Source organism: Ahaetulla prasina, chromosome 8 (genome assembly GCF_028640845.1).
Source record: "Ahaetulla prasina isolate Xishuangbanna chromosome 8, ASM2864084v1, whole genome shotgun sequence".
NCBI classification, from domain to species: Eukaryota; Metazoa; Chordata; class Lepidosauria; order Squamata; family Colubridae; genus Ahaetulla; species Ahaetulla prasina.
The window spans coordinates 4,636,672-4,664,315 of NC_080546.1; the positions used below are offsets into that span (position 1 = coordinate 4,636,672).

General features: G+C 46.6%; 1 protein-coding gene across 2 annotated transcripts; it reads left to right on the forward strand.

Annotated features, from left to right (window-relative positions):
- Positions 1-595: 595 nt before the first annotated feature.
- DDRGK1 (DDRGK domain containing 1) lies at positions 596-27,262 on the forward strand. 2 transcript variants are annotated; one of them, XM_058193512.1, is made up of 9 exons: positions 596-754; positions 10,791-10,946; positions 14,942-15,048; positions 15,913-16,014; positions 17,304-17,426; positions 20,609-20,647; positions 22,425-22,481; positions 24,966-25,014; positions 26,445-27,262. In XM_058193512.1, the coding sequence occupies exons 1-9, from the start codon at positions 667-669 to the stop codon at positions 26,615-26,617; spliced, it is 894 nt and encodes a 297-aa protein (XP_058049495.1). In that variant the 5' UTR covers positions 596-666; the 3' UTR covers positions 26,618-27,262. The 2 variants fall into 2 exon arrangements, with proteins under 2 accessions (XP_058049495.1, XP_058049496.1); XM_058193513.1 differs by having other exon boundaries at positions 14,945-15,048.
- The last annotated feature ends 382 nt before the right edge of the window (positions 27,263-27,644 follow it).

Below are 27,644 nucleotides of genomic sequence, written 5' to 3' on the forward strand. Positions count from 1 at the left end.
CCTTAAAAAGACCCTAATCCGGAAGTTTCCAAATTTGAAGACTTTATGACAGGGGTCTCCAATCTTGGTCCAAAGCTGGCTGGGGAACTCTGGGAGTTGAAGTCCACCAGTCCACCAGTCCACCAGGGGACCAAGGTTGGACACCCCTGCTTTATGACATGTGGACTGCAACTCCCAGAATTCCTCAGGCAGCCATGTTGGCTGAGGACTTCAGAGAGTTGAAGTGTACTGTACACGTCCTAAAGTGGCCAGGTTTGAAGACCTCCCCCCGACCCTAAACTTTCATTCATAAAATATCTGGACAGCGCAGATCTTCATTGATTGCCTAGCCCATTTCCAAGGCCAAAATAAAGGCAAAGGGTTTTTGTTTTCCTAATCAGGCACTTCGTCGGACAGCTCTAAATCGTCAGTGAGGGGGAGGCGGAAACAAACCGGACGTCGCACCTTGAGGTTGCTAGGCGACGCCGCGGGTAGGGCGAACCTCGCTCGCCTTTTCCTCTTCCGCCCGCGCCAATCAGTTCGCCAGTCCAGGCAAAGAGTGGGCGTGGCCATCGCCTCCCATCCCCGCCCCCTCCGCGCTTTTCTAACCCTCGCTCTGCATTGCGCGGTTTCCACCGTGAGGCCCGACCGGAAGAGGCGGGGCGCTAAGGACGTCACGTGACGAACATGGACCCGGTGCTTTACGTGGTGGCGGCGGTGTTGCTGGCGGCGCTCCTCGTCTTCGTCAGCCGCGTCCGGGGACAGGCGCGCGCGGGTAGGAGGACCCTCGCCTAACGGGGTCGGTGGTTCCGCTGCGGATGGGAGAAGAAGAGGAGAGGGCCTTCCGGGCGAGAGAGAAAGGCCTAGCTTTAGCCAGAGGCCTCCATTCGCCTGGAACTACAACTCCCACAATCCCTCCGGCCAGCGTCTAAGCACGTACGCTGGCTGGAGAGTCTGGGAGTTGTAGTCCAGCGCCTCTTCACTGGCTCTTCATTTAAACCAGGGGTCTCCAACCTTGGTCCCTTTTAAGACTTGTGGACTTCAACTCCCAGAGTCCCTCAGCCAGCTTTGCTGGCTGAGGGACTTCTGGGAGTTGAAGTCCACAAGTCTTAAAGGGACCAAGGTTTATTTATTTTATTTTATTTTATTTATTTATTATTTAGATTTTTATACCGCCCTTCTCCCGAAGGACTCAGGGCGGTGTAGAGCCAGATTAAAACAATAATATACAAAATTAAAATAACAATAAACCAGGTTGGAGACCCCTGGTTTAAACTGTCAAAGAGAGGAGTGGGGAGGAACCTCTGAGGATACACAGAGTGCTTTTCTTTGGCTTCTTGATTGGTTTTCGGGGTGGCTGCCCTAAACTCTCTCTCTCTCTCTTCCCCCCCCCCCCGGGGCCCCGGGCTGTGCTGGCTTTGGCTGCAAGAGTGCCTCTGGTCACGTGCAAAGGGCTAAAGAGATAAAGAGAGATAAAGAGAAAATTGGGTATATGGGGAGACTCTGGCTTCAACCCAACCCGGGTGCCTTTTAAATGAATTTGAGCCCAGCAAAGATGATTAGGGGACTGGAGGACGAAACATATACTAAGAACAGTTGCAGGAATTGGGAAACGTTCTCATTTAATGAAACTCCACATTAAGAAAACTTAAGGTCATGGCATCCGGCCCTCTCAATTCCTGGCAGATAGATGGGGAAGAAATGGAGGTAGGGACAGGTTTTATTTTCCTGGGCTCCAAGATCACCGCAGATGGGGACTGCAGCCAAGGAATTAAAAGACGCTTGCTCCTGGGGAGGAAAGCTATGGCAAATCTAGACAGCGTACTAAAAAGCAGAGACATCACCCTGCCAACAAAAGTCCGTATAGTCAAGGCTCTGGTTTTCCCAGTTTCAATGGATGACTGTGAAAGTTGGACCATAAGGAAGGCTGAGCGTCAAAGAATGGAGGCCTTTGAACTCTGGTGCTGGAGAAGACTCCTGCGAGTCCCTTGGACTGCAAGGCGAATTAACAAGTCAATCCTAGAGGAGATCAACCCTGACTGCTCTTTAGAAGGCCAGAAAGATCCTGAAGAGGAAACTCAAATCCTTTGGCCACCTAATGAGAAGGAAGGACTCACTGGAGAAGAGCCTAATAGTGGAAACGCTGGAGGACAAAAGAAGAAAGGGACAGCAGAGAACGAGGTGGCTGGATGGAGTCATTGAAGCAGTAGGCATGAGATCAACCCTGACTGCTCTTTAGAAGGCCACATCCTGAAGAGGAAACTCAAATCCTTTGACCACCTAATGAGAAGGAAGGACTCACTGGAGAAGAGCCTAATGCTGGGAAAGATGGAGGGCAAAAGAAGAAGGGGACGGCAAAGAATGAGGTGGCTGGATGGAGTCACTGAAGCAGTCGGCGTGAGCGTAAATGGACTCCAGAGGAGGGTAGAGGACAGGAAGGCCTGGAGGAACGTGGTCCATGGGGTCGCGATGGGTCAGACACGACTTCTCGACTAACAACAAGTTTAATGAAAAGAAGGATTTAGGGGTGACACGATAGCAGTCTTCCAATATTTGATCAGAAATTGTGTACATTAAATATCCTTTGGTGTCTCAGTCAGGAATGTCAAAAGTTGCAACTGGAAGGGGAGAAAAGGGAAAATAAATTTTAAAAAAAGGTTTATATTATAGCTGCCCATCTTGGATACGTTAGTCTGGGTGACTCACAACCCCTCCACCCCATTAAATTAGAATTAAAACAATCACATAATTAAAATATAAACGAGAAAGATAAAATGCAGGAGAGATTAAAATCAGATTATGTTTAAAAGAATGTTTCTTAATCTTAGCAATTTTAAGATGCCTGAGGGCACCTTAAACTCCCAGAGGCACCTGAGGGCAGGACAGGAAGCAATGGATGGAACCTAGAACTTAGGAGAAAATTCCCAGCAGTGAGAAAAAAAAAGTGGAACAAATTGCTGTGAGTGTCCCATCACTGGACGCTTTTAACAAGAGATTGGAGAGCCTTTTATCAGAAATAGCATAGATCCCCTGCAAGAGCAGGTGGTTGGACTAGATGATCTCCAAGATCTCTTCCAGGTCTTTTATTTCTTTTCACGGTGAGATCACAACAAACTGGTGAAACCTAACTCCGGTTTTTCCAGACAAGCCAACTTAAAACTATAGTTTATGGATCCGAGTAGTTTGCTTACTTCTGCCAACCTAGCAGATCGAAAGCACGTAAAAAATGCAAGTAGAAAAATAGGGACCATCTTTGGTGGGAAGGTAACAGCCTTCCGTGCGCCTTTGGCATTGAGTCATGCCGGCCAGATGACCACGGAGATGTCTTTGGACAGCGCTGGCTCTTCGGCTTTGAAACGGAGATGAGCACCGCCCCCTAGACTCGGGAACAACTAGCACTTATATGCAAGGGGAACCTTTACCTTTACCTAGTTTGCTTACATTATTATTATTATGCCTGGTAGCAGGTCTCAGCTTGGGCACAATGACAAACTTTAGCTAGCCCAACCCCCTGCTCAAAAAGGAGATCCTACCAATCAATACAAATGGTTGTTCAGTCTCTTCTTAAAAACCTCCAGTGTTGGAGCATTCACAACTTCTGGTGGCAAGCTGTTCCACTGGTTGATTGTTCTCACTGTCAGGAAATTCCTCCTTAGTTCTAGGTTGCTTCTCTTCTTAGTTAGTTTCCATCTATTGTTTCTTTCCTGCTCTCAGGTGCTTTGGAGAATAAGTTGACCTCCTCTTCTTTGCGGTAGCCCCTCAAATATTGGAAGACTGCTATCATGTCACACCGAGTCCTCCTTTTCTCTAGACTAGCCATACCTGCAACCGTTCAATCTGTATCCAACCGCCTGTCACACATCAGTTGTGATCTTTCACAACTTAGTTTGCCTGATTCGGCATGTCTCAGGCAGTGTAGAAGTCCCAGGATGTGGTATTAGGAGTCCGTTAGCTTCTTTCTTAAGTGTGGTTGCACCATAGTCTATTTTGCACACACTTTTCTATCCCGCTTATGTGTGCAAGGCTCTGTCTTAACAGTTACATAAACTTACTCTTACGTCGTGTCCCACCCCCACTCCAAACGAGTCAAGGAAGTCCGTAACAAACTTGGCAACGAAGCCTCTGCAGCTTGCCAAGTTCCTTCGAGGTTTATCAGGGCAGGCAGGAGTCCACGTTGTGACTTCAGCAATAGGGTCCGATATCAGCAAACTAGATAAGACTTTGTTTGACTCAAGATTGGAATGCCAAAAGTAGGTCCTTTATATAGGCTGTGGGGTGTGGCTCCATGACTCAGCATTTATCCAGGCCTGCCCCACGCATCCTTCTGCTGGCGTCGCCTCTCAGATCTCCGGAAGCGAGGGTCCACCCACGCTGAATTGTCTTCAGCTGGATCTGCTGTCAGCGTCTGGGAAAGGGAGGGGTCAGAGGGAGTAGGCCCGGGTATTTCTACCACCTGGCTGGCTTCCTGCTCTGAAGGCTGAGCCAAAGGAACACACGCTGTATGAGTGAGGTTTATGGGGCTTCTCCTTTCACTCCTTGAATCCTCTCCGGGCATGGGGCCAGGGCCGGGGGCTGGAGTCATGACAGGCCATTCATCTTCATTATCAGACTCGGAGTCTGATAAAAGGCCCTGTTGGAGATGGGAGGGGCCCGGCTGAGGAGAGGAGGGAGGACGGGTCACAACACTCTAGTTCTTATTCACATGCAGATAAGGAATAAAATGTTTCCCTATATGAAATATGGGGGCTATATATGTATATTAATCCCTCTCCTGACTCGGCTGATAAAGGGAGGAGAACTGGTAACTCGGAGGTTAACACACACACACACATTGAACCAGAGGAAAAAGTATTTATTTTCACTTGCTCATTACTCCTAATACAGGTCGTCCTCGACTTATGACCACCATTGAGCCCCAAATTTCTGTTGTTAAGTGAGAGATTCGTTAAGTGAGCTTTTGCCTCGTTTCGCGACCTTTCTTGCCGAAGTTGTTAAGTGAAGCACTGCAACTGATAAGTCGGTAACACGGCTGTTAAGTCAATCTGACTTCCCCCTTGTCTTAGCTTGAATTCTATTTATTTATTTATTTATTTATTTATTTATTTATTTATTTATTTATTTATTTTTATTCACATTTATATCCCGCCCTTCTCCGAAGACTCAGGGCGGCTTACATTGTGTTAAGCAATAGTCTTCATCCATTTGTATATTTATATACAAAGTCAACTTATTGCCCCCAACAATCTGGGTCCTCATTTTACCTACCTTATAAAGGATGGAAGGCTGAGTCAACCTTGGGCCTGGTGGGACTTGAACCTGCAGTAATTGCAGGCAGCTGTGTTAATAACAGACTGTTTAGCAGTCTGCGCCACTCATGGGCCCATTTATTTAGATTTATATACCGCCCTTCTCCCGAAAGACTCAGGGCGGTTTACAGCAAGGTAAAAACAAGAATACAAAAATTAAAACATTATTAAAAACTGATTCAATTTAGATAAAAATAATTAAAACTCTAATAAAACTCTAATAAAAGCCCCATTAAAACTATTAGGCCAGCCCTGCGCGGTGGAACAAAAATGTCTTGAGCTTGCGGCGAAAGGTCCGGAGGTCAGGGAGTCGACGGATCCCTGGAGGCAGCTCGTTCCAGAGGGTAGGAGGAGGAGGAGGAGTCCCCCCTCCCCCTGGGGGTCGCCAGTTGACATTGTCTGACCGACGGCACCCTGAGGAGACCCTCCCTATGGGAGTGCACTGGTCGATGGGAGGCTATTGTTGGCAGCAGGCGGTCTCGTAAATAACCCGGTCCTAAGCCATGGAGCGCTTTAAAGGTAGTAACCAGCACCTTGAATTGCACCCAGAAGACCACCGGCAGCCAGTGCAGTCTGCGCAGGAGCGGTGTTACATGGGAGCCTCGAGTTGCTCCCTCTACTACCCGCGCAGTCGCATTCTGGACCAGTTGGAGCCTCCGTGTGTTCTTCAAGGGGAGCCCCATGTAGAGAGCATTGCAGTAGTCCAGGCGGGAAGTGACAAGGGCGTGAGTGACCATGCATAAGGAATCCCGGTCTAGGAAAGGACGCAACTGGCGTATCAGGCAAACCTGATAAAAAGCTCCCCTGGCGACGGCCGTCATATGCTCTTCTAAAGACAGCCGTACATCCAGGAGGACGCCTAGATTGCGGACCCTTTCCATGGGGGCCAATGACTCACCCCCTACAGTCAGCGATGGAATCAGCTGACTGTACCGGGAAGCCGGCATCCACAGCCACTCAGTCTTGGAGGGGTTGAGTCGGAGCCTGTTTTTCCCCATCCAGGAATTCCCCAATTCTGGGAGTTGAAGTCTGCCAGGTTTCAAGTTGCCAAGGTTGGAGATCCCTGCTATAAACAGCATTCTGTTTTTCCTCTTCATTTAAAAACAGAGTTCTATTAAATTCTGAGTTTAACCCGGTTCTTTGTGCGCGCGCGCTAATATTTCAAAATGGAGTTGCTGATGACACCTATTATTATTTTTTAGATTTCATAAGCTGCAGCTTCATGATATGCACCGAATGCTTAGCTCCAAACTGTACTGTAGCACAAAAAAAATCTGCTTTTTAATAAAAATTTAGTGGTCAGAAAACAGGCCACCAAGCTCGGGTTCTCTGCCAAGGACGTATCCTGGAGAGCAATATGAGCGACATAAATTTTTACCCTTGCATTTTTTTTTTTCCGGCCGCTTTAAATGACAAATTACTTTGCTTCATCAATTCATCCAGCCCATTTAAAAAATATAAAGCAGAAGGAGGAAATGATGGAAAAGAAACGGACACGAAAACAAGTAAAATATAATGCAGACGTTAATATGGCTATTATATACGAATAATGACCACGATCGCGCTAATCTTTATTGTCTTGGTAATAATAAAAAAAATTTTTTTGCCAGCTTGTCTGTATGTTAGATTCAGACTTTGCATAATGAGACATCCATTAATAGAACGTCTTGTTTAGAGAGTGTCTGAAATTTTTATTCGGTGACAAAGCAAGACACTTAAACATTCCCAAGCTTTTAAAAAGATTTTTTTTGGGGGTGTGTGTGGAATTTAATTGGCACTGATGCATCTATTGGGTTTGATATTGCTGTGGGTTGGATAAGTGTTTTTATGGAGTGATTTGGAGGTCTTCTGGTCCACCCCCCTGCTCAAACAGGAGACCCTATACCATTCAATACAAAGGGTTGTCCAGGCCCTTTTTAAATACCTCCACTGTTGGAGCACCCACAACTTCTGGTGGCAAGTTGTTCCACTGATTGTCAGGAAGTCTGTATAGAGATTCTTTTTTCTTTTTTTTTTTGCATTTATATCCCGCCCTTCTCCGAAGACTCAGGGCAGCTTACACTATGTCAAGCAATAGCCTTCATCCATTTGTATATTATATACAAAGTCAACTTATTGCCCCCAACAATCTGGGTCCTCATTTTACCTACCTTATAAAAGGATGGAAGGCTGAGTCAACCTTGGGCCTGGTGGGACTTGAACCTGCAGTAATTGCATTCTCAAGTCATCCAGGTCATGTTTGTCCCAAAGGTGCTTTTTTCAGGAGGCAACTGGACTTTCTTGTTTTTTCTTTGAAGACGTTTCGCTTCTCATCCAAGAAGCTTCTTCAGCTCTGACAGGATACCTGCCTCCTGGAAAAAGCACTTTTGGGGCAGCCACGACCTTGGATGACGGAGAATCTCTCCAGACTTTTAGCTTTCCAATTTGGGATGAAGACCCTTAGAATGGTGTGGGAGTAAGGAATGGATTTCAGAGGAAAAATTGCAGGCGACAGGAACCATTTGCACCACTCAGGTGACCCTGAGGACACAGATAAATCTCAAGTGGTCTCAACGACCCTCTAAAAAGGATGCAAATGACCGGCTGGATCATCGCAATCTTGGTCCAAACTATCCCAAGCTGAACGATTTTATCGATAGATAACCGTTAAACTCCTCAGCTCGTCCCTGTAAGGGGTCATCCCGTCCCTCTTGATAGAGGAGGGAACGGGTCACCCGAAACAGGGCGGCCGGGCGGTTATCTGCCGATGCAATGAGGGTGGAAACGTAGGAACGCTTCGCCTCCCTCATTGCCACTAGGTAGGTCCTAGTAAAGGACCTCACTAGTGTCCGATCAGCCTCGGAACAGCTAGACCTCCAAGTACTCTCTAGGCGTGTTCTCCGCGATCTCTCTCAGCCTCGGAAAACCAGGGAGCCAATTGAGATCTACGCCGGGTCAGAGGCCGCAAAGGCACGACACGGTCCAAAGCCCCAGCCGCGGCCCGTTCCCAGGCCGCAACCAGTTCTTCAGTCGTGCCGTGGGTAAGATCCTCAGGAAACGGCCCAAGCTCCGTCAGGAACCTCTCCGGGTCCATCAGGCGCCTGGGACGGAACCAACGCATTGGCTCCGTCTCCCTGCGGTGGTGAGCGGCGGTCCGAAAGTCTAATAACCCGGTCCTAAGCCATGGAGCGCTTTAAAGGTAGTAACCAGCACCTTGAATTGCACCCAGAAGACCACCGGCAGCCAGTGCAGTCTGCGCAGGAGCGGTGTTACATGGGAGCCTCTAGTTGCTCCCTCTACTACCCGCGCAGTCGCATTCTGGACCAGTTGGAGCCTCCGTGTGTTCTTCAAGGGGAGCCCCATGTAGAGAGCATTGCAGTAGTCCAGGCGGGAAGTGACGAGGGCATGAGTGACCGTGCATAAGGAATCCCGGTCTAGGAAAGGACGCAACTGGCGTATCAGGCAAACCTGATAAAAAGCTCCCCTGGCGACGGCCGTCATATGCTCTTCTAAAGACAGCCGTACATCCAGGAGGACGCCTAGATTGCGGACCCTTTCCATGGGGCCAATGGCTCGCCCCCAACAGTCAGCGATGGAATCAGCTGGCTGTACCGGGAAGCCGGCATCCACAGCCACTCAGTCTTGGAGGGGTTGAGTCGGAGCCTGTTTTTCCCCATCCAGGAATTCCCCAATTCTGGGAGTTGAAGTCTGCCAGGTTTCAAGTTGCCAAGGTTGGAGATCCCTGCTATAAACAGCATTCTGTTTTTCCTCTTCATTTAAAAACAGAGTTCTATTAAATTCTGAGTTTAACCCGGTTCTTTGTGCGCGCGCGCTAATATTTCAAAATGGAGTTGCTGATGACACCTATTATTATTTTTTAGATTTCATAAGCTGCAGCTTCATGACATGCACCGAATGCTTAGCTCCAAACTGTACTGTAGCACAAAAAAAATCTGCTTTTTAATAAAAATTTAGTGGTCAGAAAACAGGCCACCACGCTCGGGTTCTCTGCCAAGGACGTATCCTGGAGAGCAATATGAGCGACATAAATTTTTACCCTTGCATTTTTTTTTTTCCGGCCGCTTTAAATGACAAATTACTTTGCTTCATCAATTCATCCAGCCCATTTAAAAAATATAAAGCAGAAGGAGGAAATGATGGAAAAGAAACGGACACGAAAACAAGTAAAATATAATGCAGACGTTAATATGGCTATTATATACGAATAATGACCACGATCGCGCTAATCTTTATTGTCTTGGTAATAATAAAAAAAATTTTTTTGCCAGCTTGTCTGTATGTTAGATTCAGACTTTGCATAATGAGACATCCATTAATAGAACGTCTTGTTTAGAGAGTGTCTGAAATTTTTATTCGGTGACAAAGCAAGACACTTAAACTTTCCCAAGCTTTTAAAAAGATTTTTGGGGGGCTGGGGGGGCGGGGTGGAATTTAATTGGCACTGATGCATCTATTGGGTTTGATATTGCTGTGGGTTGGATAAGTGTTTTTATGGAGTGATTTGGAGGTCTTCTAGTCCACCCCCCTGCTCAAACAGGAGACCCTATACCATTCGATACAAAGGGTTGTCCAGGCCCTTTATAAATACCTCCACTGTTGGAGCACCCACAACTTCTGGTGGCAAGTTGTTCCACTGATTGTCAGGAAGTCTGTATAGAGATTCTTTTTTCTTTTTTTTTTTGCATTTATATCCCGCCCTTCTCCGAAGACTCAGGGCAGCTTACACTATGTCAAGCAATAGCCTTCATCCATTTGTATATTATATACAAAGTCAACTTATTGCCCCCAACAATCTGGGTCCTCATTTTACCTACCTTATAAAAGGATGGAAGGCTGAGTCAACCTTGGGCCTGGTGGGACTTGAACCTGCAGTAATTGCATTCTCAAGTCATCCAGGTCATGTTTGTCCCAAAGGTGCTTTTTTCAGGAGGCAACTGGACTTTCTTGTTTTTTCTTTGAAGACGTTTCGCTTCTCATCCAAGAAGCTTCTTCAGCTCTGACAGGATACCTGCCTCCTGGAAAAAGCACTTTTGGGGCAGCCACGACCTTGGATGACGGAGAATCTCTCCAGACTTTTAGCTTTCCAATTTGGGATGAAGACCCTTAGAATGGTGTGGGAGTAAGGAATGGATTTCCAGAGGAAAAATTGCAGACGACAGGAACCATTTGCACCACTCAGGTGACCCTGAGGACACAGATAAATCTCCAAGTGGTCTCAACGACCCTCTAAAAAGGATGCAAATGACCAGCTGTCTGCAAGGAATATCAATCCTTCCCTTCCCCACCATCCAGTCAGAGCTGAAGAAGCTTCTTGGAGGAGAAGCGAAACGTCTTCAAAGAAAAAACAAGGAAGTCCAGTTGCCTCTTGAAAAAAAAAAAAGCACCTTTATGTTAAAGAGAGAATGGCGCTATTTTTTTTCTAACCTTGTGCCTTTAACCACTACACCGAACTGCCCCTCAGTTACCCGCAGCGGACCATAAAACTGCTTCCTTTTCTTTTCTTAGATGATGAGGAACACCGTCAGAATGTGGTGGCTGCAGCGGCGGCGGCGGCCCGACCCCAGCCCTTCACAGGCGAGCGGGGCGAAGGGATGCCCAGACACCGCCGAAACAGGATGGTCGCTCTGAGACGCTCGCAGCAGGCCGAGGAAGCGGCGGAAGGTACCAGTGCAGCATCTTATTGTCCAAATTTTAACAGTGACTTTTGTCTGCTCATTATTGATTGATGTCCCGCCTTTATTATTTGTACGAACAGTTCAAGGCGGCAAACACACCTAATATTTCTTCTTCCTCCTGTTATCCCCAACGGCCCTGCGAGGTGGGCTGGGCTGAGAGAGAGAGAGGAGGGCTGGCTCAGCCTCTCAACTGGCTTTACTACCTAAAGTAGGACTAGAACTTACTGTCTCCTGGTGGTTGGCCCAAAATCACCCAGCTAGCTTTCATGCTTTAGTCTGGACTAGAACTCACCGTCTCCTAGTGATGGGCCCAAATTCACCAAACTGGCTTTCACATGACTAAGGTGAGGGTAGAACTCACCGTCTCTGAGTGATTGACCCAAAGTCATCCAACCGACTTTCATGACTAAGGTGGGACTAGAACTCACTGTCTCCTGGAGATCGGCCCAAATTTACCCAGTTGGCTTTCATATCTAAGGTGAGACTAGAACTCACAGTTTCCTGGTGATTGGCCCAAAGTCACCCATTTGACTTTCATGCCTTAATCTGGACTAGAACTCACGGTCTCCAGGTGATTGGCCCAAAGTCACCCAGTTGGCTTTCATGCCTTTAATCTGGACTAGAACTCACCGTCTCCTGGTGATTGGCCCAAAGTCACCCAGTTGGCTTTCATGCCTTAATCTGGACTAGAACTCACTGTCTCCTGGTGATTGGCCCAAAGTCACCCAGTTGGCTTTCATGCCTTAATCTGGACTAGAACTCACCGTCTCCTGGTGGTTGGCCCAAAGTCACCCAGTTGGCTTTCATAGGTAAAGTTGGACTAGAACTCCCTGTCTCCTGGTGATTAGCCCAAATTTACCCAGTTGGCTTTCATGCCTAAAGTGGGACTAGAACTCACTGTCTCCTGGTGTTTGGCCCAAAGTCACCCAACCGTTCCCCAGTGAGGACAACTCACCATCTCCTACTTCCAGCCTGGTGCCTTAACCCCTAGATCAACCTGACTTTCACGCCTTCCCTGCATCCATTTCTTATTGGGGCAAATATTATCATTATGAAAATTCCCCCTGTTTTTTTTTTCACCCCAGGACTCAGCAGCAGCTCACGATTTGTATGCCGGTCTTGACGCTTTCCCTCCTCCTCCTCCTCCCTCCTCCCTCCTCCCGCTTTCCTTTTTTGATGCTTCCCCCCCCTTGCTTTGAACATCCCTTTCTGTTCCTGCGTCCCACCGGGGCGCCAGCGGAATTGATGCCGCTGCAAGTTTGCTGCGTTGGCACGCAGAGACGCTCGGTTGACAGGCCTGAACTTTTCAACCCGGGTAGATGTCTTTGAAGTGCAAAAGGCGTTTCGAAAAGAATGAAATCAGGAGGAGGTGGGGGGGGGAAACCCACTTTTGATGTTTTCAGGGCAGGCTTCTGCTTCTCATTTCTGTCAAATCTACCCGTCTTCCTTGAAGTGATCTCAAAGGCCCGGCGCTATCGGCACTGAATCTTTCAGCTCAGAAAAAAAGATGGATAAAGGAGCCGGGACTAATTTAAATTAAGAGACCCAAATCAGTTGGCCAACATTATTTGAGAAGTCAATATCCCTTGTTTTGCGTTAGCGGCGAGCAGCGGTGGGTTTCACATTACGCTGCTACCGGTTCGCCGCTTGTGCTCACGGACGGGCCCACCTGCGATTTCTGCTAACAGTTCGGGCGAACCGGTGCAAACCGGCTGAATATCACCTCTGGCGGTGAGATACCATCCAAGTTTAGAGTGTTTTTTATCCAAGTTTTGAGCATCTTTAATGCCCGGTGAATCGCACTCCCTTTGATACTTCAGTACATTTCTGCTCTGCAGTGTTCGAGTACCTGGGCAATTAGGTGTGTTTTTTTTGTTTTTTTTTTGATCCAGAGACATTAAACACTCCAGTAAATAAAGGGATTTTAAGATTTTTTTTATTATTGAAAAAGTTTTTACAAAAATTTTCACCCCCCTTTCCCCTCTCCCCACTCCATCCCCTCCCCGCCCTCCAAGACCACCCCTCCCCCCCCAGTTCCCAGAACAAACATAAGATATAATTCAAAAGAAAAAACAATCATATGCTAAATTTTCCCTAACACAAATTATAATCCTCCCCTTCTTCTCAAATCCTAACTTCCCCCATACAAATCAGAGATAAATACATCCTAATCATTCAAAGGCAATATCTCTTAATCTGATACCTATTTTGCGTATATTCAATCCATTTTTTCCCATTCAGTTAGATATTTTTCTTGCATATTGTCTTTCAAAAAGGCTGAGATTTTAGCCATCTCAGCCAAATTAGCAACTTTCAATATCCATTCTTCTATTGCAGGTAACTCTTTTTTCTTCCAGTATTGTCCTATCAATAGTCTAAGCTGATTTTAAACTTAATAACAGCGGGATTTTAAGATTTTTAAGGCCTCTTGTTAAAGGGATCTTCAGATATTTTTTTTTAAGCTCTGTTATTAGCTGACGCAAAGAGGTTTGGTGCTCCCTGAGCTTGGTTGTTTTCTAGCAGATGTTTCATCAGCCATGCTAGGTAACATCATCAGTGCTAGAAGAGAGTGGGGGGGTTGTTCTCTTGTTTATATATAAGTGGCTAATGGCTTGCCCTGTTGATGGGGGGTGTTTCTAGTGGTTTCCAGAAGGGTGGATTTGATTTAAATCAACTCGATTTAAATCACTAATAAAAAAGGCTTGATTTAAATCAACTCGATTTAAATCATAATTTAAATCATTTCTGTTCCGCAGCGGCTCCTCCTCTGACCCACAATTGACTCACCCACAGTCCCAATATTGCAGAATATACAGCCTCATATCAGGAGTGAAATGCTCCCGGTTAGGACCGGATCGGGTGATCCGGTAGCGATGGGTGGCGGGTGGTTCAGAGAACAGGTAGCAAAAATGCCTGCCCTCCCCGCCCCAGCTGAGCTGTGCGATCATCAGAGGGTTTTTTTTGTTTTACTTTTAAAAGTATTTTTTCTTCGGTCGTAAAAATGCTTTTAAAAAATGCTTTTAACCGCCCTGAGTCCCTCAAGAGATAGGGCGGTATAAAAATGTGATTGAATAAATAAATAAAAATAAATAAAAGTTAAAAAAAAAGCCTCTGATGATCGCGCGGCTCAGCTGGGATCGTCAGAACCCTCTAAAAGCATTTTTTTCTACAACCTCTTTGGCAGAAGAGGTTGTAGAAGAAATGCGTTTAAAAGTAAAACAAACAAAAAAGAGTTGGCCACGCCCACCCAGTCACATTACCCTGCCCCCACCAAGCCACGCCCACAGAACCGGTAGTAAGAAATTTTACATTTCACCCCTGCCTCATATGCTACATAACTAAGCTCCATTTCATGCTGAATAAATTAAATTATTAATGTATCTTAAATAGAAAAACTATCTTTGGATAGATTTTTTTTTTTACTCCAAAAGCATTTTATTAAAATAAATTTGATTTTTTAAAAAAGCCGATTTAAATAAATAAAAAATCGATTTTAAAAAAAAAATTCTAAAAAAAAATCGATTTTTATCCACCCTGGTTTCCGGTGGACACCAATACAGACAGGGCAAGCCAGATAGCAAATCCCACTGCCTTCTAGCACTGATGAAGTTCCCTAGTTGGGTCATGAAACTTCTGCAGAAGGAAACAACCAACCTCAGAGAGCACCAAGGACTCCATCGTAGTCCTCCTCCTCCTCCCTCTCCTCTTCCCCCTCCTCCCTCCCTCCCTCTTCCTCCTCCTCCTCCCTCCCTCCTCCTCCTCCTCCTCCCTCCCTCCTCCTCCTGCTTTGCAAACCTCACTTCCTCCTAGCAGTGAAGATGTTATCTAATTTGATAATGAAACGTCTGCAAGAAAACAACCAAGCTCAGAACCAAGGACCCTAAAGTTGTTCTCCTCCTCCTCCTCCTCCTTCTCCTCGCACTGATGATCTTTCTCCGTTTCCTTTTCCCTCTTCAAAAACGATTGTTAAACCACACCTAGAAGAAAACGACGGAGCCGAACCGTCTGAATCCCAAATTCCCGGAAAGATTGGCGCAAAGAAACAGCGGAAGTTAGAGGAGAAGCAGGCAAGGAAAGCTCAGAGAGAGGTGAGTCTCCCCTGCATTTTATAAATCCGGTCTCTTGGATCGGATCGTGTCCCTAGGGATCCTGGGAGTTGTAGTCCTAGTTAAAGTCAGAATGGACCAAGTTAGGGGCCACATCAAGGTATAAAGCAGAGGTCACCAACCTTTTAGACCTCAGGGACCACTAAATTCATAATTTTAAATCCTGCGGACCACTAATACGAGTTTTTAAAAAAGATAAACAGCATTTAGTGCAATATAAAAAATGCAAATAATTTTTCTGTGGACCACCAAAATTTTCTCGCGGACCACCAATTGGTGACCACTGGTATAAAGAGAAGGGAACAAAATTCCCAAGCTTAGGCAAATCATTATTTGTATTTTTTTTTCAAAGTCACAAATTAATATGTGATTAACAAAAGAACTTTTCTTTCTAACGACCATTGGGAATTTTAAGTACACGTAGTCCTCGACTTACGGCCACAATGGAGCTCCAGATTTCTGTTGCTAAGAGAGACATTTGTTAAGTGAGCTTTGGCCCATTTTGTGACCTCCCTTGCCACGGTCGTGAAGTGAATCACAACAGTTTGTTAAGTTAGTCACACGGTCGTTAAGTGAATCTGGGTTTCCCCTTGACTTTGCTTGTCAAAAGGGTCGTAAAAAGGGACCACATGATCTCAGGGCCCTGCAATTGTCATATATATGCAACTTTCCAGTGGGTATATTTCTCTTCTCACACGTGTTGTTTTGTTTCTGTGTCAAGATGTGGGGGGGAGGAAACCGTTTTTAAAATCATCCGAGGGACGTGTTTCAGGAAGAAGAGAGTTTTCCACACAAAAAAAACACCCCACACCCTTAATTATCTCCCCCTTCTCCTCGTGTCCAAAGGCTGAAGAGGCTGAACGGGAAGAAAGAAAGAAGGTTGAACAAAAACGGGATGAAGAAAGACGGATGGAAGAGGAACGGCTGCGGCAGGAAGAGGAAAGGAAGGTGAGCTGTGAGAGAGAGGACGTCGGAGCACAGTCGGGGTGCCCAATATGGGCGAAACCAGGGTTGGTTTCTCTTCTATATTCCAATACAAGAGATTATCTGTAGCTCAGGGTTGGAGTCTTTGGTGTTCGCTGAGCTTGGTCATTTCCCTGCAGGCGTTTCATCACCCAACTGGGTAACAACATCAGGGCTAGCGAGTGTGGGGTTTCCTTCCCATTTATATAACTTGCTTGCCCTGGCAACGTTGGTGGAAGTGTGTTTTTTTTCCTTTGGTAGTTCCTTCATTAATTTGGTCTAAATGGTCAAGGTATCAGGCTAGAAAGTGGAAGACGGTGAGTTCTAGTCCTACCTTAGCCATGATAGCCAGTTGGGTGATTTTGGGCCAATCGCCAGGAGATGGTGAGTTCTAGTCCTGCTTTAGCCATGAAAGTTGGCTAGGTGACTTTGGGCCAATACAAGGAGACGGTGAGTTCTAGTCCTGCTTTAAACATGAAAGCCGGCTGGGTGACTTTGGGCCAATCGCCAGGAGACAATGAGTTCTAGTCCTGCTTTAGACATGAAAGCCGGCTGGGTGACTTTGGACCAATACCAGGAGATGATGAGTTCTAGTTCTGCCTTAGCTGTGAAAGCCAGGTGTGTGATTTTGGGCCAATCACCAGGAGATGGTGAGTTCTAATCCTGCTTTTTAGAAATGAAAGCCAGCTGACTTTGGGCCAATATTTGGAGATGGTGAGTTCTAGTTTTGCCTTAGCTGTGAAAGGCAGCTGGGTGACTTTGGGCCAATCACCAGGAGATGGTGAGTTCCAGTCCCGCCTTAGGCATGAAAGCTGGCTGGGTGCCTTTGGGCCAATCACTTTTTCTCAGTCCGGTCCAACTCACAGGGTTGTTCTTATAGGGAAAATAGAAAGCATTCAGTAGAAGGAAGGGGCTGTCATTTATTGATGCAAAATTTAATGTTTTTAACTCTTTTTCTGGGTATTTAGCCTGCCTCTCTCTCTCCCTCCCTCCCTTTTCTTGGCCTGTCTCTCTCACACTGAAAACCTGAGGATAGGGATTTTGTCACCTTTTCACTCAGCTGCTTTGAGAAACTCTTTAACGAGCTGGAAGCTGGCCAGGGATAATGTCACTAAACGAAGCAATGCAACCACCCTTTATAAACAGTGGACAGAATGGAAAGGATCCTGCAGTAGTTGGCATTAAAAGGTCTGGTGGCCTTAAAGCAGTTGGAGTCCAGCCTTGGGTTGGGAAAGGCTTTGTATACATGAGAAGCATAAAATCCCTCCTCGCAGGAAGAAGAGCTGAAGAAGGCCAAGGAGGAGGAGGAGCGCCGGGAATACGAGGAATATCTGAAGCTGAAGGAGAGCTTTGTGGTGGAAGAAGAAGGGATCGATGAAGCCATGACGGAGGAGCAGGTACGGCTGGTCGGCTGGCTGCAGAGGGCAGGCAGGAGGCGGAAGAGTAGAAGAGAAAGTCAATTGCTTTTAAGAGAAGGAGGAGCTCAGCTGTTTGATAGGCAGGGAGGAACGGAGGGAGGAGAAGAGGAAAAGGAGGGAATGATGGGCGGAGAAGAAGGGAGGAAGGAAAGAAGGAGAGAGAATGAGAGGATGGAAAAAAGGAAAGGAAGAAGGGAAGGAAAGAGAAGCTCAGAGGAAGAAAGATGAAGGAAATAAAGGGAGGGAAGGAAGGAAGTATGGGTAAAGGAGGAAAGGAAGGAGAGAAAGGGAGAGGATGGAAGAAAGGGAAGGAAGGAGGGAAGGAAAGGGAAGGTCAGAGGAAGAAAGAAGACAGGAAGGAAGGAGAAGAGGAAAGGGAGGAATGATGGGTGGAGAAGGAGGAAGGAAAGAAGGAGAGAAATGAGAGGATGAGAAAAAGGAAGGAAGAAGGAAGGAAGAGAAGCTCAGAGGAAGAAAGATGAAAGAAGGAAGTAAAGGGAGGGAGGAAGGAAGTATGGGTAAAGGAGGAAGGAGGGAAAGAAGGGGAGAGGATGAAAAAAAGGGAAGGAAGGAGGAAAGGTCAGAGGAAGAAAGACAGGAAGGAAGGAAAGGGAGGGAGGAAGGAAGGAAGGAAAGAAAGGGAGGGAGGGATGGGTGGAGAAGGAGGGAAGGAGAGAGGATGAGAGGATGGAAGAAAGAGAAGGAAGGAGGGAAGAAAGGAAAGAAGGTCAGAGGAAGAAAGAAGGAAGGAGGGTGGGAAGGAAATTTCGGTAGAGGAGGAGAGAAAGGGAGGATGGAAGAAAGGGAAAGATGGAGGGAAGGAAAGAGAAGCTCAGAAGAAGAAAGATGAAGGAAGTAAAGGGAGGAAGGAAGGAAGGAAATATGGGTAAAGGAGGAAGGAAGGAAAGAAAGGGAGAGGATGGAAAAAAGGGAAGGAAGGAGGAAAGGTCAGAGGAAGAAAGACAGGAAGGAAGGAAAGGGAGGGAGGAAGGAAGGAAGGAGAAGAGGAAAGGGAGGGAGGGATGGGTGGAGAAGGAGGAAGAAGGAAAGAAGGTCAGAGGAAGAAAGAAGGAAGGAGGGTGGGAAGGAAATTTCGGTAGAGGAGGAGAGAAAGGGAGGATGGAAGAAAGGGAAAGATGGAGGGAAGGAAAGAGAAGCTCAGAAGAAGAAAGATGAAGGAAGTAAAGGGAGGAAAGGAAGGAAGGAAATATGGGTAAAGGAGGAAAGGAAGGAAAGAAAGGGAGAGGATGGAAAAAAGGGAAGGAAGGAGGAAAGGTCAGAGGAAGAAAGACAGGAAGGAAGGAAAGGGAGGGAGGAAGGAAGGAAGGAGAAGAGGAAAGGGAGGGAGGGATGGGTGGAGAAGGAGGGAAGAAGGAAGGAGAGAGAATGAGACGATGGAAGAAAGAGAAGGGAGGAGGGAAGGAAAGAGAAGGCCAGAGGAAGAAAGAAGGCAAAGGAAAAAAGGAAGGGGAGGGAAGGAAGTATGGCTAGAGAAGGAGGGAAGGAAGGAGAGAAAGGGTGAGGATGGAAGGAAGGAGGGAAGAGAAGGAAACGTCAGGAAGGAAAGAGAGAGAGAGAGAGAGAGAGAGAGGGATGGATGGATGGATGGAGAAGAATCGTTGAATAAAATGCTGTCTTTACATTGATCATTTTCGACTAAAATCTGCCCTTGAGCCCGAGCCTCAGATGAACTAGAGTAGGAGGCAAAAGGCGCAAAAAATAAGAGACAGGCCTGATCGGAAAACCTTCGAAGGCCCTAGCTAGGAATTGCACATGGACTGATTTTGCTGTGTCTTTCCCCCCGCAAATTCAGAGATCCGTCGGCGAGCCTTTTCTCGTGAGGGGTCATGTATCATTTATTTGCAAAATCAGTCATAAAACGGAGATTAGTTGCAGCCGGGAAGGGACAGGCTTCCAATCCCCAAAAGACCAGAAGACATAATTGTGTCATATCAAAAAATAAAAATAAAAAAATCCACCGTAACAGGACTCTGCAGCAAATTTAATTTCCCTGCGTCTCTGGAGCATGGCATGTACTCAGATGGTTTCTAGTAATTAGCTATTTATTGGTATGCTGAATATGTATATAGATGCCGGCCAGGCGTGAAAATGTATTATTTACGCAGGAGCCAACCGCCTTCCCACCCCTCCGATCAGCACCGGACAATTCATTCTTAAAACTAATTCATTCTTAAAACTGCATCTACGGGTAGTCCTCGACTTACGACTGCAAGGGAGCCCCCGACCTCTGTTGTTAAGCGAGCGTGGTCCCGTTTTACAGCCTCCCTTACCATGGTTGGTTCAGTGGATAACTTCACGGTTGTTAAGTGAATCTGGATTTTGCTTGTCAGACGCTCGCCGGAGGGGATGCCGTCACCTTGGGACGCAGCAACAGGTCATAAGTATGAACCGGTTGCCAAGCCTCTGAATTTTGATCACAGGATCGCTGGGGGCTGTTACAAGGGTTGTAAGTGGGAAAATTCACTTCTTTTCCTGTGCCGTTGTCACTTTGAACGGTCACTAAAAACGAACTGTCATAAGTTGAGGACTACCTGTATTCCCTTCTCCAGGGAATTGATTTGTTGTGGTCCGTCAGCAGCCTACAGAGCTGGCAATGGAGTCGGACAGCGATGAGGCTGAGGTGGGGCCAGGGCCATCGGGGAGTGAGGTGTGGATTCCAGAGCCTCCAGAGACTGATAGTAGTGAGGCAGAGGAACAGGAGGAGCCTGTTCCTTAGTGCACGCATGAGAAGAGCTGCCAGAAGGCAAGAGCAGCTCAGGCAGAGAGGACGACTCAGGAGTAAGGCCAAGAGATGATTGGCCCCTCCCATAGGCTTAAAAGACCAGCAACGGCGTTTGAGCTTTGCCGGAAAACAATGTTGTAGCTGCATCCTCTGCTTCGTGACTGTCTTTGTTTTTGTGGCTTCTGGACGTTTGCCAGGAAGGGCCTTTGGCAGTTTGCCTAATTGGACCAAGGTTTGTGAGATAACTGAGGAATTTGTGTTGGGGAGGCCTTTGTTTTCCTTTGAGTTGAACAACGCTGGGAATGAAGTAATTCCCAGCTGTTCGAATAAAGTTTATTTTATCACGGACTGAGTTTGTTGCTACCTACTTGGGTCTGGGTCACAACATAATTATGGTTCTTCCTCTTGTTTTGTCCAGTCACGTAGTTTCGTCACAGAGCTGCTCAATTACATTAAGGTAAGTTCCACTTCCTTACTCGAGTCTTTTGTGGCTTAACATAGTTTTAATCTGCATTTAATTGCTCGGTTTCTGCCCAATTCTTCCTTAAAACTTCATGCCCTTGGCCGTAACTCAAGCAGTGGATCACTTAGGAGCAAAATACCGTACTCTTTGGTGCCAAATAGATGTCTCTGAGCTTGGTTGCTTTCTTGCAGAGGTTTCATTACCTTACTTGTTAACATCATCAGAGCCATATCATTAGCATTGATGACCTTTACCCAGATGATTGTCTCCTTTGAATGGTGTGTAGTTGCTGTTTATCTCTGTATGCCTGTTGATTTTCTTGTCTTTCAAGGCAAGGCAAGAAACGATGAATTGAAATAAATCCAAGAAGGAAGCAACCTGGAATTAAGGAGAAACTTCCTAAAAGTGAGGACAATTAACCAGTGGAACATCTTGCCACCAGAAGTTATGGGTGTTTCATCAGGTTTTTAAGAAAAGAAATGGTGTAGGATCTCCTGCTTGAGCAGGGGGTTAGTCTGGAAGACCTCCAAGGTCCCTTCCAGCTCTATTCTGATTGATAGGAGCAATCAACCAACGGAACAGAAGTTCAGAAGTTGCGGGAGCTTCATCACTGGAAGCTATCAAGAAGAGACTCGACTGCCATCTGTCAGAAATAGTGTAGGGTCTCCTACTTGGGTGGGGGGTTGGACTGGATGACCTACAAGGTCCCTTCCAATTCTGATCATCTTTAAAGAACAGAAGTTGCCTCAGAAGTTGTGGGAGCTTCATCCCTGGAGGCTTTCAAGAAGAGACTGGACTGCCATCGGTCAGAAATGGTGTAAGGTCTCCTGCTTTGGAGGGGGTTGGGCTAGATGACCTACAAGATCCCTTCCAACTCTGTTAATAGTTGGTATAGATTAATTTGTTTGAGTGCCAGGCTCCTCTAGTGTTTTTAGACTTAGCTTGGTCTAGGATATTCAGTTTCCCAGTTGCAACAATGGTTAGGTCTCTCCATGCCTTGTGAAATTAGCAACTCTGCAAGTCTTCTGCCTGTTTGTCCTACATAGCACTGATGATGTTACCTAGTTGGGTCATGAAATGTCTGCAGCCAAGGAACCAAGCTTATCGAGACCAAGGACTTCCAAGTCTTCCCCCTCCTCCTCCTCCTCCTCCTCCTCTTCCCACTCCCACATTCCACTAGTCTGCAAATCCTTCTCCTTTGTAGCACTGATGATGTTACCTAGTTGGGTCATGAATGTCTGCAGCCAAGGAACCAAGCTCATAGAGACCAAGGACCTCCAAGTCTTCCTCCTCCTCCTCCTCCCACTCCCACATTCCACTAGTTTGCAAATCCTTCTCCTTTCTAGCACTGATGATGTTATCTAGTTGGGTCATGAAATGTCTGCAGCCAAGGAACCAAGCTCATAGAGACCAAGGACCTCCAGGTTGTCTCCCTCCTCCTCCTCCTCCTCTTCCTCCTCCTCCTCGTCCTTGACTGAGATGGGTGGCTCTAGAATTATATTAGCTCGGAAGAGACCTTTGAGGTCTCCTAGTCCACCCCCGCACCCCACCCCACTGCCCAAGGCAGGAGTCCTTATACCATCCTGGACAATCGATTGTCCAATCTTTTATTAAAACCTGGAGTGATGGAGCACTCACAACTCACAAGTGACGATCTATCCCACTGATTAATCGTTCTCATTGTCAAAAAAATTCCTTCCCTATTGAATTATTTAAAATGAACGAACGAACGAACGAAATAATCATTTCCAAACTTGTCCTTTCCACCTAGAATGCCAAAGTGGTCCTTTTGGAAGACTTGGCTTCTCACCTGGGCCTCAGGACACAGGTAGGTCTTTGCGAGCTGGACGTTGCCAATTGTGCCCCTCTGTCCATGTGCTGCACCATTAGTGATGGTCAAGTGGTCCCCACCGGTGAATGCCTGGTGACAAAATTCAGGTAGTCCTCGACTTAACAGCAGTTCGTTTACTGACCGTTCGAAACTACAACGCCACTGGAAAAAAAATGTGACTTACGACCGTTTTTCACGCTTAGGGGCCGTTGCAGCGTCCTCGTGGTCACATGATCAAAACTCGAGAGACTCGGCAACTGGCATGTACTTACGACGGTCGCAGTCCCGCGATCTCCTTTTGCGCCCTGTCAACCCTGTTTCTAATTTAACGACTGCAGTGATTCCCGGAACAACAGTGGCAAGAAAGTTCGTAAAATGAGGCAAAACTCGCCTAACAACTGTCTCGCTTAGCACCCAAAATTTTGGACTACCTTGTGGTCCTAAGTCGAGGACTACCTGTATGTTCTGCAATGCCTACATATTATTATTATTATTATTATTATTATTATTAGTCTTTTAATGATGCCATAATCCCTTGCGTCAGAGTGGAGTCTGGGCAACTGAATGGAGCTAACAGTGTTTACTGGCCGGATGCCCTTCCTGTTGCCAATGCGGAGTTCGCAGCAGATATTTTTCTCATCGTGCCCAGAGAGTGAGAAATATCTGCCGCTACCTAGGATCGAACTCGCAGCCTCCTGATTGTGAGGCGAGAGCTCCACCTCTAGGCCACCGCATCGCTCATCTGCAGTGCCTCCATATTATATGGACTAGGATCAGGGGTCTCCAACCTTAACAACTGGAAGGCTTGTGGACTTCAACTCCCAGAATTCCTCTGGGAAAGCCGGCTGAGGAATTCTGAGCAAAGCTGGCTGAGGGATTCTGGGAATCGGAAGTCCACAAGTCTTCCAGTTGCCAAGGTCGGAGACCCCTGGACTTGGTGACTTCAGTGGCTAAGACACTCAGCTTGTCGATCAGAAAGGTCGGCATTTCGAATCCCTAGCGCAGGTCTCCTGCGGGAGCAGGGGGTTGGACTTGATGACCTCCAAGGTCCCTTCCGACTCTGTCATGGTTAAACATCCCCTGGACAAACCCGCACGCCTTCCCAACAGCCGTTTTATAGGTCACCTGAATTTCATTCCGAACGACTAAAAGAAATGTCACGTTTCCATCTTGAAAGCTGGTTCGGCTTCGTGATTCCTCTCGCCAACGCTTCCCTTTTCAAATGAAGGAAAATGCTAATAATGAATAATCAGGCTCCGTTTTCTGGCTGTCTCGAAGGCTTTTTCGTCATTCTCTGGCCGTAGCGCATTTTATTGCTGGTGTATTTTGTATTTGTGCAGGTTTTTAATCTGTTTTCATGCCTGCGAGCCATCCAGAGCAGGGGTCTCCAACCTTGGCCACTTGAAGACTTGTGGACTTCAACTCCCAGAATCCCTCAGCCAGCTTTGCTGGCTGAGGGATTCTGGGAGTTGAAATCCACAAGTCTTCAAGTGGCCAAGGTTGGAGACCCCTGATCCAGAGTCATATATAAATCCAATAAGTCCTCAACTTATAATAGTTTGCTTAGTGACTGTTTGAAGTTACAACGGCACTGAAACGTGATTTGTGATGACCGTTTTTTTCAAACCTTACGACCATTTGCGACATCCCTATGATCAAAATTTGCACCCTTGGCAACCGGCTCACATTTACGACGGTCGCAGCATCCCCGGGTGGGGGTGGGGGGGTGTCACGTGATCCCCTTCTGCAACCGCCTGACGAGCAAAATCAATGGGCGGAAGCCGAGATTCGCTTAACGACCCCGTTATTAAGTTTCACTTAATAACGGGGGCAAGCGAGCTCCTAAAAATGGGGCAAAGCTCACTGAGCAGCTGTCTCTCCCTTAGCAACAGAAATTTTGGGCTCAGTTTGTGCTACGTTTTGCGACCATTTCACGACCTTCCTTGCCGCGGTTGTTAAGTGACTCGCTGCAGTTGGTTAAGTCGCTGACACGGTTGTTAAGTGAATTTGGCTTCCCCATGGACTTGACTTGTCAGAAGGTCGCAGAAGGGGAAGGCATGATCCCAGGACACTGCAGCCGTCATAAATATGAGTCAACAAGGGTGTGTGAATTTTGATCACGTGACCATGGGGGTTGTAAGTGTGAAAAAAGGGTGATAAGTCGGTTTTTTTCAGTGCCGGTCGCTGAATGAACCGTCGTAAGCCAAGGACTTACCTGTATTGTTGGATTGCTTTTAGCTTCCTATGCCGCCCAGAGTCACCTTGTGATTAAATCACCTTGTAATTAAATAAATTTAATAAAGGATAAAATAAATATATGTCCATCCTGGGAAAGCACAGGCGTATGGGATGGGTCGCAAAACCGGGGGGCTTACGGTAACGGGGCAGCCGCATTCTGAGCCGCTGCTCAACCCCTTCCCTAAAAAGGGCTACGTCGGAAGGCCTTTTCACGCCTTACCTGCTTGGTTTTCTCTTCCCCAGGAGGCCATCAACCGAGTGCAAGACCTGATGGCCGACGGGACGCTCACAGGTGAGAGCCGACACCTGGCGGGATGTACTGGTCTTGTTTAAACCGAAGCCTATGTCTGTACCATGATACCGCCTGGCCATCTTTTCCCAATTCGGTTGACAATCACTTCCGTTCGGTTGCAAATGTTTGCCAGGTTATGGTGGCTTCAAAGAATATCAAGTCTTCTTGGACTCACAAATCATACGAAATGTCCAAAAGTCACTGCTGGGATATTTCGTTAGCTCAGAGCCGGTTGGCAATAAATATGCTGAATTTCCCGGGCCGAGTTGAGACTTTTGACTTGTTTCGGGAGGATGTCATCCATGCACAGGCTTGGTTCCTTACTTTTGCTTCTCCCACGGACGGTCTTGCAGCTGCTGTGGTGTAGTGGTTAGAGCTGCTCGCCCCCCCCGCCCCCAGGCTGCCACAGTGCAAAGGTTTTTCAGTATAATTCTGCAAATTCGGATCCCAAAGTTTTTGGAGGCCAGCAACGGAGGACGGGCGTGTATGGCTAAGAAGGCCAAACGTTGATTTCTCGGTCATCAGGCAGCCAGTACTGGGGTTCAAGCAGGTGGTGAGGATAAAGGGAGGGGGAAAAGGGAGGGGAAAAGAGAGAGGAGGAAGGGAGGAAAGAAAAGGGGAAGGGAGGAAGGGTGGGAGGGAGAGGGAAAACAGGGAAGAGAAAGAAGGAAGGGAGAAGGAGAGGGAAGGGAGAGAAGGGAAGGAGGAGAAGGGAAGAGAAACAAGGGAGGAAGGAGAAGGGAGATGGGAGGGAGGAGACAAAGAAAGGGAGAGAAGGAAAGGAGAGAGGAAGAGGAGAAGAAGGAAGAAGGGAGAGAGGAGAGGGAAGGGAGAGAAAGAAAGGAAGAAAAGGAGGGAGGAAGAGGAGAAGAGGGAGGAAGGAAGAAGGAGAGAGGAGGAAGGAGGAGAGAGAAAGAAAGGAGGGAGGAAGAGAAGAGGGAGGAGAGGAAGGGAGAGAAGAAAGGAAGAAGGGATGAGAGACAAGGAAGAGAAGTGAGAGAATGAAAGGAGGAAGGAAGAAGGAAGAAGAGGAAGAAGGGAGGGAGGAGAAAGGGAAGGAGAGAAGGAAGGAGGGAGGGAGGACAGAGAAGGAAGGGAGGAGAGAAGAAAAGGGAGGGAGGAGACAGAAGGAAAGGAGGAAGAAAGGAAGAGAGGAAGAAAGGCGGGAAGAGAGAGAAAGAAGGGGAGAGGAAGAGAAAGCACTCACTCTACCCTGGGAACGCAGGTAAATCTATGAAAGGAACGTAAACAAACTTTTCCCATTTGAACAGCGGGACCTTTTCAATTGCCCTCGTGAATGGCACGGCTTTAAAATTTTGAAATCCTGGATGAATTGATCCCCAACATTCCTCCCTCTGAATTCAACCCCAATAGACTCGGTCTGTGTGTGTGTGTGTGTATTTTAATTCCTGGTCTGTCCTATCCTGCAGGGGTGATCGATGACCGAGGCAAATTCATCTACATCACACCCGAAGAGTTGACGGCTGTGGCGGAGTTCATCCGGCGTCGTGGACGCGTCTCCATTACAGAGCTGGCTCGAGAAAGCAACTCCCTCATCAATCTGCAGACGGAGGCCCGTTTCCTTAGCAAAAGGGTGGCCTGAGAAACTGTTCTATTCTTGGGGGTGGGGGGGACAAATAAAATAAACTCTTCTTTTTTGTGGGGGGCGATCGGGTGGGCTTTTGGTTCACTAAATTCTATTCATGCGTTTGGAATCTATTTATGTAAAGAAGTCACTTGCGGTGGATTAAGAATACAGCGGGAAGAATCCTTTTGCAAGGCTTTTCCCGATGAATTATTCGCCGTTCGCGGAATATGTATTGAAAGTTTAGACCTGGAAATTTGCAGGCCTTCGCCTGTATTTCTTAACAACCTTTCTGTACTACAACTCCCAGGCTCCCGGTCCACCCAGGCAGGTAGACAAGCTGTAAGCCAAACGGTTCTGATTCCAAGAAATGTCATTTTCTGTTTAAACTTCCTTATGTATCACAGCCCCAAAAAGATTCAAAACCAAACAACGCCAAATCGCTTTTGAGTTGCTTGCAGCTTTCTTACGATTTGTTATTTTTCCAAATTTGCAGGGGTACTTTTTCCCCCCCTATACGAGGATAATGGGGTGAGGGTTATGCCTTAGTTTATGTGTGGGTTTCAGTTATGGATACTGATGCAAAGATACTGGATATTTCAAGATTTGACTTTCTCCTGAACTGTGAATAAATATTGAATATGAGGAGAAAAATACCCACATTTTGGAGGTGATCGTTTTTTTTACTGGATTTATGACATTCAAGATTTACAGCAAAGGCAGAAATTGGGGCGTTTTTTTCTTCTTCTTAAACTAGACGATCAAAATATACTTAAAACCTATTGTCATTTTTTAAAAATTTACCCAAGATAAATATAATCCCATTTAGTAAAGGCAATTCTGGAATTACAAATACTTCGCCAGATCTCTGATTAGTGCTTTTAAAATTGTCTAGAGCAGGGGTCGCTAACTTTTCGGACCTCAGGGATCCCTAATTAATATAATATAATATAATATAATATAATATAATATAATATAATATAATATAATATAATATAATATAATATAATATAATATAATATAATATAATATAATATAATAATAT